General features: G+C 40.4%; 2 protein-coding genes across 3 annotated transcripts in view; one reads left to right on the plus strand and one right to left on the minus strand.

Annotated features, from left to right (window-relative positions):
- The first annotated feature begins 322 nt into the window (after positions 1-322).
- On the plus strand, positions 323-6,604 carry EFCAB9 (EF-hand calcium binding domain 9). The gene is made up of 4 exons (XM_034778299.1): positions 323-458; positions 3,187-3,335; positions 4,594-4,770; positions 6,449-6,604. Exons 1-4 carry the CDS (start codon positions 323-325, stop codon positions 6,602-6,604), a joined length of 618 nt encoding a protein of 205 aa, XP_034634190.1.
- Positions 6,605-17,066: 10,462 nt separating this feature from the next.
- The window catches only part of UBTD2 (ubiquitin domain containing 2), a 111,214-nt gene continuing 106,524 nt past the window's right edge, over positions 17,067-21,756 (minus strand). For both annotated transcript variants that reach the window (XM_034779123.1, XM_034779124.1), the window contains exon 3: positions 17,067-17,609. In XM_034779123.1, the coding sequence (XP_034635014.1) occupies positions 17,212-17,609 (398 nt within the window). In that variant the 3' untranslated portion in view covers positions 17,067-17,211. The remainder of the gene's footprint in view (positions 17,610-21,756) is intronic.

Raw genomic sequence — 21,756 nt, forward strand, 5'->3', positions numbered from 1 at the left:
CGATGGCGAGCACTTCCAGGATCGATCCGGGATTAATTTATTGCATCTAGACAAGATGCGATAAATCAATCCCAGAAGATCGATTGCTTACCGCCGGACCTGGAGGTAAGTGTAGACCTACCCTTAGAGGCACAATCTGATGATGTTTGGCAAAAAAACCCAAACAAAAACAAACAAAACAAACTAACAAATACCCAAACATTACAATCAGGAGGATTATGATTGTGTTCTGGTTCCGAGATGGAATTCTCTTGCTGTGATGTAGGCATCACCTCAGGTAACTGTGAATGTTCATAGGTAAACAGAATTAGTCACTGCCAAGATGAGGCTGAAACCTGGATGTTTTCTGCAGTTTCTGTATTTAGATAAAATATACTGTTTATTATCAGTGAGAAATGCTAGGGCACTTGCAGAATATTTCCAACTCCTAGATGTTCATAAAAAGAATACTTTGAATGGTAAGTATTTTCCACGGGTCCTGGAATTTGCTATCACTAAGATTAATGTTTGTATCTATCTATATATAAAAGAATCATATGATGCTATAAAGTTTAGGATTTAAAAACTGTTTAGGATTTGTTTAAAAACTGTTTAAAAATTCTTTAGGGTTAAAAATAATTTTCAGAGACTCTATAAATACCAACAGAGGGTCCTGTGGCACCTTTAAGACTAACAGAAGTATTGGGAGCATAAGCTTTCTTATGTGAGGTTCTTAAGTGAGGTTCTTACCCACGAAAGCTTATGCTCCCAATACTTCTTTTAGTCTTAAAGGTGCCACAGGACCCTCTGTTGCTTTTTACAGATTCAGACTAACACGGCTACCCCTCTGATCTATAAATACCATATCTCAACTATTACAACAAATACAGTACTCTGTAATGCTAACTGACTAGTTGGCTTGGTTAATGCAAAGTTTTGGAATTGCCCCAGATGGCTTTCAGTTGTAGCATATACCACTGTGTCTCGACTGGTATAGCACTTTCCATCCATTCTGAAAGGTTATATGACTAGTAACTCATCAGATGCTGAAATGACCCAACCTACGAGCATGGTTGCAATAACTGAAATGTGTTCAGCTCTTGCCTGAGACGTTAACTTTTTTCTCATTCTCTCTCTACCTGGGTCCTCTTAAAGCTGACAGTCCTGCAATTTAAATTAACTTGTGTGGCATCACCATCATTATTATTGATCATTAGCACTCTGGTAGCACTGAAAAGCCCCAATCAGGATTAAGGCACCAGTGTCCTAGGCACTGTACAAACACACAATAAAAAAGCTTATAATATAAATCAGTGATATTCAGTGGTTCAGGAGCCAAATTAGCGATCAACATAACCCAAAAGAGCCACGGGAGTGCGAATTAATTGTTTTATTTGTGCTCTCTCTCTCTCTCTCTCTATATATATATATATATATTTCTTGGTTATTCTAACCAAGTATTATTATTTTATCAACTACAATTGGTTAATAACGTAGTGAAAGCAGCCTGACTGGTTAATAATAAATGACAGTGTTTGAAAATCATGTCCCGCACAGAGTTGCAGGAGACACATTAAAGAGTCACTTGCAGCTCCCGAACCTCAGCCTGAGTATCACTGATCGAAATAAACACTAGGATGAAAGGAGGTGATGGGGCTGATGGGTGGCAAAGTCATATTCGTTCTGAAACACTTTGCGCCAAATCTGTTCAGAGCCCTGAAGGAGACTGCAAAAGTTGCCTTTCTGGCTGCCCTGAGGTGCACCTTACATTGTACAACATCCCTGTCAAGCTAAACATTGTTTAAAACAATTATTCAATAGTTAAAAAAAAATAAGCAGTACCTGCAGGGAGTTTAAGCCCAATTTTTGACCTGCCCGAAGACTATTATGATGAGCAATGGGACCCCCAAAAACTCTGTGGCAATTTAATCCAAATTCATATCCAACCGTAATGACTTGAGCCTGTCTGTTTAAGGACGCAAATCAGAATCCTGAATCCTTTTATCCCTTAGTAAGGCAAATGTTTGGATGTAGGTTTCATGTCTTGGGCTCAGCTCTCATTTTAATCTGATGAAGAACATCACATGGAGTCTAAACATCTTTTAAAAGAGAGCAAAACTATCAGCACCCACCAAAGAAATGAGTGCAGTGAGTTCCCCTGCTGTCCGTGCCCTGGGAGTGATCTAACCTGATTGTGGTGTCAAGCCTCATTTCCCCACGCTAGTGACAAAGTACAAGGAAAAAAACCAGAAAAGAGACAAAGGATTGGTGGGGTTGGTTGCCATATAAAGGGCTGAAGTCTGGCCTCATAATATGCACATGCAGCTCCCTCTGGCCCAAAATCAGCAGGGAAAGACACACCTGAGCCAATCCTAGGAGCTGATGAGTGCCCTCAAATATGGCTGATGTCAGTGGCAGCTGAGGGCACCCAGCAGCTCATATTTTCCAAGACTTATAAACAATGAAAAATATAATTCTAAACAAAGCAGGTGCCTGGGTCTTTTCAATAAAACCCTGAAGACCACACAGCCATGCCTGGTACCTCCTCTGGGTAGATGAAATTCCTTTGCAGGGGCTCCATCATCACATTTCAGGTGAGCACGTGACTGAATGTTTGCTGCAGTTGCGGCACTTGCTGGCCCATTCTGTAAAGAAAAATAATCTGAAAAGATCTTTTATTCAGCGCATATGAAATTAATTTTTTTCAAGTGAAAAATTACAACTTTTAAGCAAATTTCTGGGGTGTTTTGTTCAAACACCTAAAAAGGAAAAATGTCAGTTTTGGGCAGCTGAATAACAAACAAACCCCCCCCCCCCAATTTTTAAAAATGTTTGTTTTGTTTCTAATAGCCCGCAAATTTTTTTGAACAAATTTGGACATTTTTTTTACCAAAATTTGTCTTATAAAACAAACAGTCGTTTTCCTTTGGAAATTTCTTTTGCTGAAATATTTGTAACCAGCATTTTAACATTGGCTGCTCTAGGACCCCCTGCACAGGCACATTGCATGTGCACACACACTACCTCTCTCTTGACTGATGTCACCGTGTGTGTATTATTATGATTGAACATTTCTGAGCATGTCACTGGATTTTAATTGACTGTGCAGTAACCTGAGCACCTTGGAGCAGTGGGTGCATTATAAATCCTATTAATTATTACTAACAGCTTTGCGCAGGTTAGGCCTGACAACCCACTGTTTTCCAGATCTGCAGCTTTATCACTTTCTCCGTTATGTGACTGACCTGACAAAGAAGCAGATCATGCTGGTGTTTGATTTGCTAGACTGGAATGCCACAGGGGAGATTGGCTTTGACGAGTTCTACATGCTGGTGTGCATCCTGATGTCTCATGAGGCAGGTAGCCGGGGGTCCCTGTTGGTGTGTCAGCCAGAGGCTTCAGAGACGCTGATATTATTCAGAGCTTTCATAAATGGAATCAGCTCGCTGGGAGTCTAATCTTCACTTATAATGATAAGTAGAAGGTAGAGGAACTTTCCATAAGCTAGAAACTGTCTAAATGCTCTTATGTTCGGAGTAGGGTGACCACATGTCCCGATTTTTATAGGGACACTCACGATTTTTGGGGCTTTTTCTTATATAGGCGCCTATTACCCCCCACCCCCATCCCGATTTTTCACACTTGCTGTCTGGTCACCCTAGTTTGGAGGCAGCTCACTGAAAATAAAAAAACCTCAGCTCACAAAATGAGCTGCAGGCGCCTGCTGTTTTCTACAAAATAGCAAGACTAGACCGGGATCCCATTTTCACAGGTCAGCATTTTCCACCCTCTCCCTGTTGCGCAATAGAGCACACGAGTCTTCTTCAATCTTTGTCCTACAACTCTCTCTCTTAGTGATCGTTATTAGAGGTCAGACCTGTTCGGAAAGAAAACAGTAGTGTGGTGTGAGAATTAAAGGGTGTGTGGGGGAAATGAATGTTAACACAAGCCAGAGTTGTGCACAGCTCCCCACTTTTCAGGGGTCATACTGTAGCCCAAGTGTCTCCTTTTTTGGGGGGCAGGTTGCTAGCAGTGTCATCCTGGGGAGTTCTAAGAGGCAGTGCTTAATTTGTAATGAAAGAGGTGTCAGGGCTCTAGCAATTGGGTGCCGGGTCTCAAGCAATTTTTTTGTACTTTAATAACGGACGCGGCAAACCCAGAGGTGCCGGGGCTATGAACTGCCAAGTCTAGAGATGCCGGGGGTCATCCCTGGCACAAATTAAGCACTGCTAAGAGGGCAAAGACTATCCATGGATGTGCAGCTGGCTTGAGTACTTAGTCATTTCAAGAGCAACTTGTGGCTTTGCTGGCTACATGAAGGAAAGTGGGAGACTCCGTGTGCTCAGTTCATTTCCAGGGCCATCCAGCTCAGAATTATTTTGCAGGACTAGTAGGGTTTGAAGCTCTGGGGCAAGCAAATCTGGATGCACAGGGCTAGGCATGCGTGTGTGCAAGGAAGCCCTGAGTTCTTTTCTCTTCATGTTGCAAGTAGAATTAGGAAGGTTACCAGCTTTTACCATCTAGACTTGAACTATGGTTGGTGTTATATGTATTTTCTAAAGCAGGACATCTCTGCTCATTATTTGTTCTTAAAACATTTCTGTCCTGAAACAGAACCACCTGGAAAAGCAGTTCATTTATCAACACTCTGGGCCTGTGTTTGAGCTGCTGGACATGGATGGAGGACACACAGTTGGCCCTAGGGAGTTCCAAGCCACTAGGTTCCTCTTTAACATCAAGAAGCAAGAGCTTGAAAAGATATTCAAGGACTTTGATGTCTCTGGAGATGAGGTAAGAGTAGAGGAATAACAAGCCCTTAATACTGCCGCATTTTATTTAATAACACACCCAGTCTCCAACTGAAATCAAAGCCCCATTGTATCTGCCCAAGAACAGTCCCTACCAGGAGCTCACAATTAAAATAGACAAGACAAAGTGTGGGAGGGGAAACAGGCTGAAAGATTGACTGTCCAGTGTCACAGAGAGGGCAGTAGTTGAGCTCAGGTCTAATGAGTCCTGCTGACTGGCCATGTAGCTCAGTAGAGTACCTCTCTTGAACACTGCTCTTGGCTCCAGCTCCATTCGAGAAGCTTTATGTTGCCCTGTTACCTTGTGCTAGAGCAGCAAAAGTGGTTATGCAGAGCCTGCCATTCAGACAACTGCAAAAAGGGGGGACATTCTTTTTTTCCTGCACTGGTTTATTCCATTCTTTATACTGAGGTCCCAGGCTACCTCCCTTGTATTGATCACATCACTCTCGCTAACAATGCAAGCCTCCGTTGTCTGTCTCCTCCCATAAGCACCTCCCTGCTTTCTCCCCTGCCCATCAAACCCCTCCACAAGACCCATTGCCAAGGTGAAGTCTGATAAATTGCCAGCCCATAATGACTAGATGGGTGGGGATTACTGATATATTAAGAGCTCTATATAATCAAGTGTTTCATATCACTGTTCTGTGCGGGTTTGTATAGCAGCCTCACCCCGTAGTATCCAAGCACCTTCCTGCTGTACATTAAATGACAGACTAATGTCTGTCACAGGGGGTTTATTCCTTCTCTCTACAGGTGGCAAACTGTGTGTGCAATGTACTGTTCTAACTGGGATTTTTGATTTCCCCACTGTTGTCTTCCTCTCCCCTCCCCTCCAATTTATTTAACAGACACTTGTTGCATTTTAACTTAGATATTCCCTATCCTGTAGGATTTACAATCTCCTAATGAGAGTTTGTACAGTGCCTTGACCTAAGGACTCTGCTAGTGCTTGGGGCATCCTACATTTGCATTACAACCCTAATGCAAATAATGGACCTGAAGCCAGTTATTTCCACTTTGCAAATGACTGTGGACTGCTTGGTTAAAGGGCATTTTGTAAGAGTTTGCTTTTATGGTTGTGCCGGATATAATTCTAAAAACATAAATTTCCACCCAGAAGCATCATGACATCTGCAACCATTACAGAATGGTAGAGTGATATTCACATGGTGGGGAGATACCCTCACAGCTGCAGTATGGTCCTTTGAGATGGGCCCAGCCCATGAAGTTCAGATCCAAACTTCTCCAGAGTTTGAGTGGAAGGAACATGGTGTGTATGTCTCTCTGAGATCCCAAATCTTGAGTCAGGCTTATCTCTGGGCTAGTCTACACTACCCGCCCGGATCGGCGGGTAGAAATTGATCTCTTGGGGATTGATTTATCGTGTCTCATCTAGACGGATAAATCGATCCCCCAATCGATGCGCTTACTCCCACCTTGTCAGGAGGAGTAAGCGCTGTCGACGGTCGATTTGCTGCCGTCCTCACAGTGGGGTAAGTCGAATAGGATACGCCAAATTCAGCTACGCTATTTGCGTAGCTGAATTTGCGTATCTTAAATTGACCCCCCCCAGTGTAGACCTAGCCTCTGACATTAAGATGGTATCAACCATCTCTGTCTTGTTAAGATGCTATTTCATATTTCCCCCCCAAAACTAGCAACTGAACTACAAGGAGTTCAAGATGTTTACAATCTTCTGCATTGACAGACAACAGAAAAAGGAGGAGAAAAAGAAGAAGAAGTTGAATGAAGAGATTCCAGAATCATCTGGGGCAGACCTCACCGAGATCAGCATGCATCAACTACACTTGTAAAACAACACTATTTGATTCAATCAGGAAGAAGTACAACCATCTCTCTCCCAGGCCCCAGCCACAGAGGTTTTTGGGTTAGCTTAAAACACCAACTTTTAAGAAACATATAACTCAAATAATGGTCCAGATAATTGTAGCTGTATAATCTTGTCCCCAGATACCACATGCAAGTGCATAATCAGGTCTGATGTCATCCCATGTGGAATAGCTGATGCAGCTTGGACTTCAGGGCAGGCGCATTCCTCATATTTCATCCCAAGCCAGTTGCTGATATTCATGTCAACCCTCCCTTCCATACCACATTGCTCAAGTATTTTAGGATAGCAACCCTGCTCCACCCTCCATCTATATTACATCTTGCTTGAGACAGAGCAGTTCTCCCAATAGAACCATTTTATCACCTTTGAAGAGGCAGATGAAATAAAGTTGAAGATAAAACCCATCTGGCTCATCCCCTTTGATACTGGATTCGTTCATGTTTGTCAGCTTTCCCCCCATGCTGTTTTCTGTCCATATTAAAATGTCTCCATTAAAAATAAGTGTGGGGGAAATGAGATTTGTCTCATCTCCCTGCACCCGTTACTGTTGTTGTGGGGGAATGGAGCCAGCCAAAGGCAATGCTTTTTTCTTTGTTAAAATAAATCATCAGATTAAATCCATCTGTGGAGAGACTAGAAGGGATGGGCAGTTTCTCTTGTTAAGTATTTAAACCGTAAACGGAGCAGTTTACTAAAACCAGTTCCCCTTCTCACCCCTTCTGCTATACTCAATTTGCCTTAAGCCTCTGTGTATTGAACTTTCCAAGCTATAGTTCTATACCAAGAAAGCTGAATCACATATGAAGGCCCAGCTTCTGAACTGAGGAATTGCCACCATGGTCCAGTGTTGTTACTCTAACAGTGGCATAGGAATTCATAACAGGAAATAGGACCTTATCCCTCTATTTCCCCACTCGCAAGGCTTTATTCCCGGGAATCAAGACAATGAAGCTGTTGAAGCCCCAGTTTTGAGGTTATTCAGAGAAATCAATTCATGTTTTCGAACCTGACAAAGGTGGAATGGCTGTTGTGACTCTGGCCCCTTTTAGTAAGTGACCTTTGTGTTTATCACTTTTTACCCAAATATTCTGAAGAACCATCAAGAACTAAACTTTCAGCCAGATTCTCCTCTTGTATACACTGGTTTAAACTGGAGTCACACTGCATGGGCTGCAGTAGACTTCCTCCAGATATAACAACTAGGCCTGTCCAGAAAACAAGAATTCCACTTTGCAGGAAAAAAATGGAGGTTTCAACACTGGTTTGCCTGATTCACAGCTGGGACTTGAACTTGGGTCTCCCACATTCCAGTGAGTGCCTAATCATTAGGCTATTGGTGATTCTGGGATGAGTACCTCTCTGACCAGAGGTTCCATCCCAGGCCTGCCAAATCTCCTGATGGATGTTTCATCTGAATAGATACATTGAAACTAAAACTTCGAGCAGAAATATAGTGGCATTTTCCAATAAAAACATTTAGTCAAAAATTTCTTAACCAGCTCTACTGCTGCGAGGAACAGAATTAGGCCTTAATGTAGGAATCATTTCACCTACCACTATAACGTGACCCATTTGGAGCAAACGCTGTCAGCCTTTGATACGATGCACAGTTCCACTACACAAGAGCTTAGGAGCAGAAGGGAAGAATGCAATATCCAAACCTCAGATGGAGTGCTGGCAGGCAGAATGTAATTACCCTGTTGGAGTTTGACCAGTTCAGCAAGGTTAACACCTACTGCAGTTAAGCAATGCAGGGCCATTTATAGTATATTATGTAACCTGGTAGAGTGAGATATAGCAGAATAGTTAAATAAAGAAAATACATTCACAAGTACAAATAGTAAATTTATTCCATACTCATTAGGAGTGAGGACAGAGTATCTTGGACACACGCAGCAGCCATAAATTGTATGTTGACCATACAATCAGAGCTGCTGCAACTGGACAGTGGTTTGCATTGGCATAGTCTCTTATTAGGGATGTAAAATGTTAAACGGTTCATTGGTAAGCATTAGGCTGACCGTTAACCGACCTTAAATGTTATCCCCCTGCACACTGGCCGCAGTGGCCCCCAGTCCCAGCCGCCCCATGCCAGCCAGATGGACCCCAGCCGGCCAGCCAACCTCAGCCCCAGTCCTGGCTGGAGCAACCCAAGCCCCTCTCCCTTTAATCGGTTAACCAATATAATTTTAATCATTTAAATGGTTAACTTTTTAAACAATATTTACATCTCTCTCTCTTATACACACAACCTAAATGTTAACAGGAGTGAACAAGCATGAGACCCCACTGTTTTGTGTCTGTAGGGAATAGCGGCTGAGGAATTTCAACTGCTGTGCACCTTTGACTTGGAATTCTCTTTCCCATTAGGTGGTACATCAGTTATTGTAAATATAGACCTAAAGCCCATTTCCTGCACTGAGCTTCTGGACACTAGCAAAAAGTTGTGTGTGTCTTTATTGCCACATTGAGGTTTAGAGGGGAGGGGATAGCTCAATGGTTTGAGCATTGGCCTGCTAAACCCAGGGTTGTGAGTTCAATCCTTGAGGGGGCAACTTAGGGATCTAGGGCAAAATCAGTACTTGGTCCTGCTAGTGAAGGCAGGGGGCTGGACTCAATGACCTTTCAAGGTCCCTTCCAGTTCTAGGAGATGGGATATCTCCATTAATTTAATTTAATTACAAGTGACCATCTATTACTTGAATAAAGGGCACTGTCAAAAGGGGAGATTGTGTTGGCGCAATATCTTGACATGCCAAACCTTCAAAATGTAAAGTGCTTGCCATTACTGGGCTGCAAAGGAACATCTGCCCATTCCAGAAGAGGAAGGATAGCAGCCGTGACAACTCTTGAAGGATGGGTAGCAGTAGACTGTGCTCCTGTTCTTCCCCCCATCAAAAAAGGAGAGAGTCAGGAAGGACACTCAAAAATCCTCATTCATTTCTTTGTATTTAGTTCTTACATTATTTTTTCTATATTCTGTTATGAAAACTCTCTCTCCAAAAAAGTTAAACAGGTGACACTAACTGTAAGGATGATAAAAGGGAGCAAAGCAACTTAGCCAGGATGATTCAAGCTCCTTTGACATGACAGGCAGTTAAGACTATAAAAATGGGCCCAACTAAAGGTTTGTCTACATGGTGCATTAATCCACACTAGAGGGGTACAAATTATAGTGTGCACTAGTGTTCATGCACTAACTGGCTTGTGTGGACCCTGCTTGTGCACTGTGTAGTACTGTTTGAAATGGGACTACATTAATATGCATTAGGGAACTTTTAGTGAGTGCCCATGGGTCCATCCAGGCCAGTTAGTGCATGACATGCTGTGGCCTATTCAAATGTACTCCCTCCTGATGTAGAAGGCACCACATAGACATGCCCTAAGAGATCCACCTAACACTTCACCTAATATTAAAGGGCAACTTCACAGATAAAGTACTTAACATTTCCCTCCATCCATAAAGCTCACAATACTAGACTCTGTGTGTAATATATCACACACTACACTTTGAACTGTTGGATACCTTTGGTTCCCTACCCCACTCCCCAGGGACCTGGATTCTTCCACTGATTGAATACCCTATTTTACACTATTCCTGACAGACAAATTGTGTGAGATGCTGCTGAATGACATTTGTTTTTATGACCGAAGCATCTTAACCTTCCATGGGCAAAAGCATAATAAAAAGACTGCAGAAATACAACTGGGGGTTAAATCACACTCCAATAACTTAAAAAGAGAAAAACAACACTCAGTTTGTTTCTTAAGGCATGGTGTTTCCAGTATTAATTTTATTTTTAAATCCAGAAAAAAGAAATTGTTGGTTTTTCTTTGCTTTTTTTAATACAAGAAGTTTTGTACAGAGTTTCTGACCCATAGAAATTCAGGTTTTGCTCTCAATGTTATAGACATCTAGCTATGTAAAAAAATTCACATAATTTAAGTTTAAAGACAACCTACTTGTGCTTTGCAATTGATTAAAAAATATGTGCGCACACTACTGTGATATGTCAACCAAATAACAGAGGTACAACAAAAATATACAATGAATCTTAATGTAACTCAATATTCACAGCATCTCCAGATAGGCTAAGAATTAATCATTGGACTGAACTAGCCAGGGAGGAAAAAGCATGTTTCACACAACCGGTGTGTTCAGTGCTAAAAGATTTAATTTTATAAAAGTTACGGAGGGAGGGGGGGTTGGAGGGGAGGGGAAAAAATCACATCACTGTAATCCCCTCATCCTTCTCTCAACAGCTGTTGGAATCATATTTGTCTGCATCAGTACCAAATTATCTAGCACCTTATCCTACGTAATATGAATATTTCTTTGATACATGGCACACAAGCTGCGTACAAAAGAGATTTATCATAAAAGAGAAGATATTTCAAGAAGTACAAATTTGATGGTACCAGCCATCTTTGGAAATCACTACCATGAGGCAAAGAGGATATGAACCCAAGTCCCTTGCACATAACATGTGAAAATGAAGTGTCTTACACATCTCCAACTGACTAGTGCACAATATTGCACTCATTGCTCAAAGATCTCCAGTTTCTAGACATTCCCTGGACTTGGAGAAGAGAGGCACAAATAGGGAACTTGATATAAGACCATTTGATTACTTTAGTAAAGCCACATCAACAGATTTTATTTGCTTCAAATTTCCTTAAACTGTCTCCAGTCTTTGGCTAGATTCAAATTGCCAGGAAAAAAAAAACAGGATTAAAAGTAATAAACCTGGATTTTTTGGAGTTCCAGGTGAACAAAATTTAAGGCAAGAGTCAGGATTTTAAGTTCTCAATTTGCCACATGGTTCTGATTCATTGGTCTTCATATTTAAATGTATAAATACAGCATTCCATTGGATAGATACCCAACAAATGGCCCTCCTCAAAAGGACAGGAACACACTTCTTCATGGATAGTCAGTGGCTATATTTAATAAGAGTTTCGAAGTCCATAGTAAGAAGCTCGGCTGATTAAAAAACCCATGTCTTCAAACTATTTGACTTTTGTGGGCTCAGTGGCATATGCACTATTATGTTTCTCTCTTGGAAGGAGAACTATAGCCCTAGAGTTATCATGGATGGTCCACCATGTCCTATGAACAGTAAGTGGCATCCACATTACTAGGGAGCATTTGTGGAAACTGATGAAATGGGAAAAGAGAAGAGCCATCTGCAGAATGAAGCAATTAAAAATGCTTTATGAAAATGAAGCAGTTTTAAACAGGCAGATTTGTATTGTCTGACAATTTTGTAGTTGCAAATGCAACAGTATATTATCGTCTACTTTGGTACAAGAGAGAAGCAAGGTTGTTGAAGAGATAGTTTGTTTTAAGTCATTGGACTAGCTGGGATATTAAATAAATGTTAAGGGGCGCTGATTTGGCCCAAAATACATTTCTTCCTTTTTAAAAAAAAAAAAGTTTGCCATGTGCATGGAATTCACCCAGTTTCCCAAAGCAAGTTCTTTATACCTCTCTTTTTAAACACACAATCTATTCCAAAAGAATGTCTGATGTCCAACATTCATGAGCAAGCCTACAACCAGTGACAGGTGGAAAACGAAGGAAACTTTTTTAGTTAATGGAAATTATTTCTATTTTAAACACTTGACACGCATCTATAAAGTGAAGTCGACAGATTATGAAAAGAGCTGACGTGTTCTTTATAAAAGATTTAAAAAACCCAAACATCATCTTTGCATAAGATGTAGGGTCTTTAACAACATATTTACAATGATGTATGAAAGATTCTGCAAAATATAAATCAAGAATCAGAAATGTAACTTTAGCATTTGCGTTTATGAATAGAATAGTGATGGACAAATTTATAGCACACGTTTAATTTGTCAACATTTATGCAGCTGAAATGCTTTCAAAATTCCATGGGTTAAAAAGCAGCCCACCATTGCATCAAATTAACAAAAATATATTTACTAACAATGCATATGTATGCAGAAGCATGTCTGATATTATAGCGATATTTTATCATTAATAGGCCATTCGCTTTATTGAATGTCATGATGTAAACTGAATGTGTTGCTTTGTCACATAAATATTAATCCTGATTGCTTTTTCTCTCCTACTAAATCAACTGATTCAGCTTTTTGAGAAAGACAAAGGGAGGTGGTTTTATTTTTATATGGTGCCCTTAGCCACCCAATCGCTATAAAAAAATCCCCTATTTACACTGCACTTTCACATCACTTAGTTTTCCAAATATTTCCCAGATACAGACAAGTAGAGGTTGCTGGTTTTAAGTAGGAAGTCAAGTGTTTTCTTAATATTACTGTCTCAAATAGAGTTTTCTGTAGACGATATTCACAAAATGTAATGCACAAAGGGCCAACATAGTGGAAACATAATTCAAAGTTACATACTATGGAAAAGTGTGATCACTTGTTCTTTTTGTAAAACAAAACACTTTGTAACACAGTTAGCAATACACATCCAATATGTCCCATTTCTGGTAATTTTTTACATCAGACTATATGTAGTGTTGGTGATCCTCTGCCTTTAAAGCTATTCTGGGAGTATAGAGGTTAGCCTCCATTACTTCTGGGTCAGATACAAGCGACACCTTTGCAATAACAAGCACAAAAGTCTAAGCTCTGTGTTAAACAGACCTGTCACTGACATAAGAATGTAAAAATGTAATTTACTGGAATCACTTCCTGGCCAAAGTTAATCAGGAGTGACACACACAAGGCCTATGGATGGATCTAATGAAAACTTTATTCTGTTACTCCTCACTTGATTAGGTCAACTCTTGTGTACACATTATAAAAATCTCCCAATTAGTACACTCCTGTCTGAGGACACTGAGCCGCGTGATACTGTGCATTGATTGGGGTGCCCAATCTATAAGACAACAAATAAAGGCCACATATGAAACTTGTCAGGAGCACAAAGGCCATACTGAATCTGAGGACACATATTCAAATAAAAATGCACACAACACCATGTGCTCATACTTGTCTTTCTTGAATGATGAATGGAAATTGCTTGGAGTAATTCAGCCCTGCAGCTGGCTGGATTTTTTTTACTATGACTGCAAGGTGAGGCCAGAAGCTGCATTTTAGAACTTCACTAGTCACACTTTGGGGATCCAAAATTTACCCACAAAGTTCTGCTTTTCCTTCTTCTTGCCCCAGAAAGGTGTCCCATGCCTATCTATTTCCTAATGCTACACATGGGCCCCAATTCTGCTCTGGGATGCAAGCACACAGTTCCCACTGAGTCCAGTGGAAACTGCATAAGTTCATGTGGGGGCAGATTCTTGTCCTGTTCATTTTTGATTTTATAGCCAGGGGTCTTGTAGGAATACCAAACCTGGTCATCTTACAGATAAAAGGAAGTATAGTATTCACTGAATATATATAGCCACATACAATATGTTCATCAGCATGAACACACATATATATGCATATTTTCAGAAATGATCTCCTTGTTAGAAGCATTAACCTTTTCCTTCATATGGATCTTATGAAATTTCTTTGTTTCCAGTTATATCTTCTATGTTCAAAAATAAAGTTGTGTGGTTAGGTTTGTCAGTTTATCAAGCGGGTGATAAGAGACCAGTATTCATTTTCACCCTTAAAAAAACGTGATTTGCAATCAGACAGCTTGGTCTTGAGATTTGTGCTTATGGGAAGGGAGATGGGAAGGAGAGTATGTTTTCTATGCAACAGCCACATGGGTGATCAAATCCAGCAATGCTCACCCCATTACATGCATGAAGGCCAATTCAAAACTGCTTGGACATCCTTCTCCTCACTCTCCCCCATCAAAATACTTAACGTAAAAAACTGTTACATGTTACAGCAGAAGATACTACAGTTGATGCTTTTTCAAAGGAGGTGTGAAAATGCATTTACATTGTTTGTCAGAAACCTGTAATATCAAAAATTATATTCAGTAAATCACCTCAAACTCTCTCTGAAAATGCATTCTACAAAAGAATGTTGGGAGTTACAAAATCATCATTATCCTAGTTACAGCTTTGTTACTTTACAGCTGTAACTTTCCCCCCCCTTCCAGAATTGATTCTAGGGAAACTCCATCATAAAAACAGATTAAAACAAAAATTTCTACTATATTTCACAAGACATGCTGCTCCAGATATGAAATTACTATTTGTTGCTTAGATAAAGTATAACATTTATTTTATAAAACAATCAATCAATGTAGTTTTACCAGGCACATTTGAACAGTGAAAAATCCATGAGATTTTTAAGGTGGTTGTGCAGAAATCCAGTATTTCCCCCTTCAAGATGCAAAAGACATGTGGTGAAAGAATCACTACATATTAGCTGGATTTTGTCTTAAAAATTCTGACTTTTGTGAATTTTACACCCTTTGTGAAAAAATCCAAAGGCTTTGTGCAAGTCGGGGCTTAAGTCTAACGTTTGCCTTAAAAAAAAAAAAAGTGGAAGTCAATTTGCTGCTCACAAAAATGAGGGACTAAATGACATGGCTTCCTCCATACAACTCTGTCATTGCACTTCTGTGTTGCCAGGCTTCAACCTACCTTAAGTAGATCTGACAGTGAATTGTGCCAAGGAGCACTGTGGTTTTGTGACATACAACATGGGAACTATGATAAAAGTAAAGTTCATGCTCATGTATGATGTGGTATCAAATATGAACTTCAGTTTCTAAAAGTGAAAGACTAGTGTACTAAACCCAAAGCGCCACCTAGCCAGTGAACAGATAAAAAGGTTAGAGCAATATGGAAAGCCTCAGGAGTTGGCAATTTCAAGTGAACTGTGCTAGTTCCAATTTTACACTGCTATTTGCCAACTAAACAACCCCCCATTAAATTGTACAGAATTAAAGTAGCTCTCTTCACTTCAAATGTAAAACTCTGAATCCTAAAATAGTGACTCCACTATCAGTGGAATAAAAGCCATTCTGGGCAATTTTAGATTTAGGTATGGAAGATAGAAAGAGCAATATAGTGAACCATGTCTGAATAGGCAAAATAGAGGTTTGGTAGGAATTAAGTCATTTGAGTGCACGAGGACTGAAAAACTAAAAATAATTGTGTTTATACAAGGAATGAGGGACATAGTTTCAGAGAAGGATATACCCTGTATCCCAAACTCAAGAGAGATGCAGAGCAGCCAAACAAAGGAACCAGATCAGTTTCTTTTAACACGGTAAAAACTACTCAATAATTACATTATTTTTTCAACATTATGTTCATCCTATTAATTAATTTTGTTAGGTGAAAAACTATCATAAATGTTGTCCAAAGCACACTGCAACAGAGTGTCTGTTCCCAGAAAAAAAGGGCTCCTTTTACACTCTGAAGGAAAAGTGCCAGATATTAAACCTAGTGACCATATTCTAAGCTCCTGCTGTATTACAGTGAACATATTTCCACAACTACGGACTAGAAAGTGACCATGTCCTCCAACACTGAGACTTAGGGAATGACCTCTGTTTCTACTGGTAGTGACATGAACAACTGAATGTAGTGTGCTTTATATTCTCCTTTCTACGATTTTCCACAGAGTGTGTCCTCTGAAAATTCAGAATTGCATTCAATCATATTTGGGTGTAACTTTGTGATTTTATCTGGAAGTTAGGCTAATATACCAATGTCAGTTGATAAAGGTTGTGCGTTTTTTTTTTTTTAAATCTCATATCAGTGTCCCTCTTGAAATTAGCTAGCCTTTTGTTAATTGTTTGTTTTACAGGATCGAGAAGGGTACAGTAATTTAGTAGGCACATTACTCAGGTGCCAATGAGCCAGAAAACTGCAGCAAAAGTCAACATTGCAGCAAGTAACTTTACAGTACAGTACATGAATGGTTTATTAAAATGTGTATACATTTCCTAAATTATTGCCTAATGCTCCAGAAGGCAGTATTTACCAAACACTGAAGCCTCAAAACGGCACAAGCCCATTTATCACCATCCTGGAATGTGTTAAAACTGGTTGGTCTGAACATGAAGAAGAGCCACATTTGGGGTGGAACACAGCATTGATAGAACACAACACAAACATCCGTTCTTCAGTCCACCTCTCTCTGGATGAGATTCACTACGCCACGGGAGTAATCTGACACAGCACATGAGTTAAACCAAAGCAGAAACAATCATCATAAATACCGAGCAAAGTGGACCTACCAGAGCAGCTACACTTATGGGATGAACTGTAAGTGGTGCCGATTTCATGAAGTACTACAATTTGGTTTAACTTTTTTTCTCTTTTTTAAAAAAATGTGCTTTCTCCATGGATCAATGCTCCACCTACAGTTCCAAGCATTATTACAGGTTTTTATTGTTTAAATGACAGACTTCCCCCTTACACATACCCTTCATTGCATTTGCCATGTGTTTCTTTCTGTGGTGTTAAAAAATATCAGATCAGGCAAATCCCAAGGGACAGTTTACATTTGTGTTTTGTTTCTGCAGATCTCCATCACAGATGGAATTTTTGCTAGTCATTTCTTGGAACCAATCCATTAGCAGGAAAACTAAGAGCAGAGAAAATAAATCCCATGTGATAGAGGAGGAGGAATGGAGAATCAATAAACAAGCAAGAATCAGTTTTCCACTGGGGTTGGATTTGCTAAGGGCTGGCTCACAATGACTTGCACCACATAATCCTTCGGGATTTTCAGCTCCTCCAGTTTCATTTTGTCTGCGAGCGGCCTGCCTGAGAAGAACCAGCGCTGGCTGCTGGGCTCCACTCCTTCCACCGTATGCAGTCGCCTCTTCATGTGATATACCGTGTCCATACTGCGGACCATAAGTTTGAGGTCTTTGCCTGTTGAGAGGCGCAAGCGAAGCTGGCATTCATGCCCAGAATTGGGTGGTGGATCGGGAATATCTAGAGTCTCCAGGTCTCCCTTCTCCTCTATCATATTGATAGGTGGGGCCAGGCAGTAGACTGGAAGCTGGTATCTGTTGCCCAGTTCATCGTAGCACTCTGTAAGAGCACCTTTTGGAGACAGAGGAAAAAACAGTATAAATAAATGCATTTTACACTTAAATCAAACTGGTGGTAACCACAAAAACATTTGTTCTTGTTCATTAGAAAAATGGTAGACTGCATTATATGCATGTGATTAAAATTACAGAAAGTTTTGGATAGATGTTACACTATTATAGGCCTGAAATTTCACAAGTTAGAATCCCTTTTTCTCCCAAGCCCCTTGATGGTGCCCACCCCAATGAGAACAAAAATACATTTCAGCATTCACGTTAAAGCAACAAGGAAATTGGTTTAGAGTCTTGGATAAGGAGTTCTCTCACTACTGATGTTGTAAGTGAGGTTCGACAACTCAGGAATTATAACTTACATTTACAAAGCTATTAATAAGAATCACAGCGTGTACACTGCAAGACACGCTTCTCACCATGAGACTTTCAAGAATTACACTAGAAAAATGTGGCAGAGCTACATTTTTAGCAATAAAGTTTTCAGTTAAAGTAAGTTAAAGAGAGAATTCAAGCCTGACTACCTATGTCACATATCACATTAATGCAGTTTGTCAGGAAAATGAGATGCAGTGGAAGCTAGCCTTTGATTTCCTAAATCAGAGCAGAAATCCGCTCTCAGTCAGTGGAGTTAAAAAGCATACATTTGCATACCAAGGAAATGCTGCAACGTTGTCTTGCATTTACCTGCTTGTAATGAATTTTCTCATTCTTGCCCCTAGATGGGGCACATACACTTGCAAGATTATCCATCTTTTTGTAGTTACAAATGTTTGAAGATGAGCCAAGTCCCTGAGCTACAGAATATTTTAAAAACTCTTTGACTCTGCAGTTTTGCACATGCCATCCCAACTGTTTCCCATTAGAAATTAAGGCCTTTTCTAGTTGGAGGCTTTTTTCATGCTGACAGTGAATTGCCTTAAACATTGCTGTTTGGTTGATCAGCAAAAATTACTGCAACATGAAATTATAACTTGGGGACATACTGCATAGCTCTTAAATTTCATTCTAAGAGTCGCATCTGATGCTGAGAATCACTTTCTTTGAAACAGAAACCTACACATTCTTTTTAAATATTCTGTTTTTTAAAAAGACATGTTTAGCTCATTCCTCACCAACATAAATTAAACATACAATGAGCATTGACTGATTAAAATATAAATGTCCCAAAAGCTGTCACATATCAGGACTTTCATCTCTATTTGTGTGACCAGCAACAATCATTATTCTGTGGGTTTCATAAGAAATCCAGAGGAATATGGTTTTCCCGCAGCAAAGTAAGTTTTTAAAAAACGAACAAAACATGAAAGAATGATATATGGAATGGACTTAAACATCTATGAAAAATGGAGCACTTCTAGTAATCAGTCAAGTGAAGCTGCCCTGAACTCAAATATTATCCAGTGATAGTTGTGTCCCCAAACTGCCTGCTCTCTTCTAGTAGAAGGTCCTTTTTTCCCTAAAATGGTCAAAAGGGCAGCTCCACTACACGAAAGAAGATAAATGGCTGTACTACCAATCTCAATCTTGTGCTGTCTTGTGCATTCCACAGTAAACCAAGCAGGAGTAATTAACACTTAATCCGTAGCTCACCGGGTACTTTATATAAAGTATGGACAGGAGAAATAACTAACTCCTTCAGTTCTCACAGCCCAACGATTTTTTTTGCCCTTTTTTTTTGAATACACATTTTTATTTTGAATACCTAATCAGTATAGCAAATATCCAACACAGCAAGATTAATTTTTCCTGTGAACAGTAAATTTATTTTTTGAGTGCTTTGCTACGTGCAACCAAATAGGTCTAGCATTTTTATAGTCCCAAGGAAGCTAAACTATATACCACTATCAATTAAAAAAAAAACGTATTTGCCATAAAAGAAAACTACTTCTTAGGCTGTGGCAGGGCAGGGCCATCAAGGGGTTAATATGAAATACAATGGTAACATACAATTAGGATAGGCTTGCCAAGGGATTTCTTCATGACCCATCTGCCTAGTCCATTTGAACTAACACCAATGCCAAAGTATATGCTATAAACAGCAGGTTGCTTAAACATAATCAGGTAAGCAATATTAAAACCCAGCTAATTCAGAGCAGTCTTCTTGGAATATGCACACAATTCTCTGAGGACTTTGAAAGGGGTAAACTAAAGTTGCCGTCTCGCCACTGAAAAAGGCACAGTCTAATGACAGGACTAGGAAAGGTTTAAGATAAATTATAAGTATAAAAAAATGTATTTGGAACCCTGTCTTCAAACCTTGCAATCTTTCTCCATCACTGTGAAATATTTTTAAGATTCTTGAAAATCCTTAAATGTGCCAATGCAGCTGCGCCGCTGCAGCACATCTGGTGAAGATGTTCCATGCCAATTGGAGAGAGCTCTCCTGTTGGCATAAAAACACTACAAAGCAAATAGCAGAAGCTGTGTCGGTGGGAGAAGCTCTCCTGCCGAGACAGTGCTGTGCACACGAACACTTATATCAGTGTAAGGGGGCTGGTTTATTCACCCCCGAGTGACCTAAGTTACGCCGACACAGGCTGTAATGTAGACATAGCCTGAGCATTTAACTAGAAACAAAACACACGTGAAAGAAGGACAAAACTGAAGTATCCTCTGACAAAGTTGGTTGTCAGTGTTGGAAAGCTCATGTCACCCAATATACTTACAGTGTTATACATTTAACATTATTCTTCATTTGCTGAGTGCCAAAAATACTTGGCATTATGTAAAACAGAGGGAAAAATGGGTCCCTGTCCCAGGGAGCTTTCAGTCTTTTCAAATAAAAATGGAACTATGCAATTAGAACCCCCATTATCAGTGTGGTTCTGGTCCCATTCAAGCATCTAATCCACATAGAGGTTTATGAAACTATTGTAGGCTTTGGACTAAGGAAACTAGGTTCTCTAGCTAAGGTGGTGGATGTTCATATACTTAGATCTAGAAGTCCTGGGTTCAAATCCCCATGGACAAGTGGTGTTGTATTAAAAAAATTACATACACAAGTTAATAATGAAAAAATGTCATATCTGCTTGAATTCAAAAGCGAAATCATATCTGACTATATTCACAACTGGGTGAACTCTTTTTTTTTTTCTTTTTTTTTTTTTTTTAAGAAAATACAGTGAAATTCAAATTATTTGCAAAATATTTGTGAATGATACATCAGCTATCATTACAAGGACTGTCTTATTAATAACAGATTGATGCTCTTCAGACTCCTGACATAGTGTGTATTTTTATTATACATAGTAACTAAACAGAGAAGTAAATACAGTTTGACTGCTCAAAGCTTTTATTTTTGCTGGTATAATTGAAAACTTTCTGTTACTGATCCATACTAAAAGGCACATTTGAGCTTATGTTCAGGCCAGTGGTTTTCAAACTTTTTTTCATTTGCGGACCCCTAAAAAATTTCAAATGGAGGTGTGGACCTCTTTGGAAATCTTAGAAAGTCTGTGGATCCCTAGGGATCCTTGAACCGCAGGCTGAAAAGCACTGTTTATGGCAGGCCTGCACAACTCGTAAAGCGGTGAGGGCCATATTACTCCAAAGAAAACAGCTGAGGGCCGAAGCCCCCCGGCCCCGCCGAACCCCCCCCCAGCACCACCCAGCCCCCCAAAAAACACAACCCCCTCCCAGCGCCGCCCGCCCCATGGAAAGAATCCCCCCCAGCGCTGCCGAAACACCCCCCTGAAACAACCCGCCCCCCGGGGGCCGCCTGCCCCGTGGGGAAAAAACCCTCCTTCCCCAGCGCCGCCCTGCTGAAACAGCAATATTGAACCTTGGTAATATGTTATAGCTGGCCCCTAAGGTAGTATAATTAAGGTAAAAGAAAAATGTCTTTTTGCTAGAAGAAGATGATCTTCCCCCCACTTTGTAATCAATTGCCCTGTTGAATGAATGAGGTGTGAATGAGGAACGTGTGGAAGGCAGCACTTCCTGTCAGCTGCAACCCTTGGAGAGGGAATGGGAGCCAGACCAGCTCAGTAGAACAGGTCAGCCATCGCCTCCTCAGCCCCCCTCCCCTGGCTCGCCTACTAACTCCCTGCCACTGCCCACCCGCTCGCCTCCTCAGCCCCACACTGCCCCGGCTCACCTACTGAGCCCCCTCCCCGCCACTGCCTGCCCGCCTCCTCAGCCCCCCC

This window comes from Trachemys scripta, chromosome 8 (assembly GCF_013100865.1).
Source record: "Trachemys scripta elegans isolate TJP31775 chromosome 8, CAS_Tse_1.0, whole genome shotgun sequence".
Classification (NCBI taxonomy): domain Eukaryota; kingdom Metazoa; phylum Chordata; order Testudines; family Emydidae; genus Trachemys; species Trachemys scripta.

Excerpts from the sequence above, each read along its gene's own strand:
- EFCAB9 (XM_034778299.1), top strand. The coding sequence starts at position 323 with ATGAGGCTGAAACCTGGATGTTTTCTGCAGTTTCTGTATTTAGATAAA. Across the intron at positions 3,336-4,593 it reads GCATCCTGATGTCTCATGAG|AACCACCTGGAAAAGCAGTT; the intron begins GCAGGTAGCCGG and ends GTCCTGAAACAG. Across the intron at positions 4,771-6,448 it reads TTGATGTCTCTGGAGATGAG|CAACTGAACTACAAGGAGTT; the intron begins GTAAGAGTAGAG and ends CCCCAAAACTAG.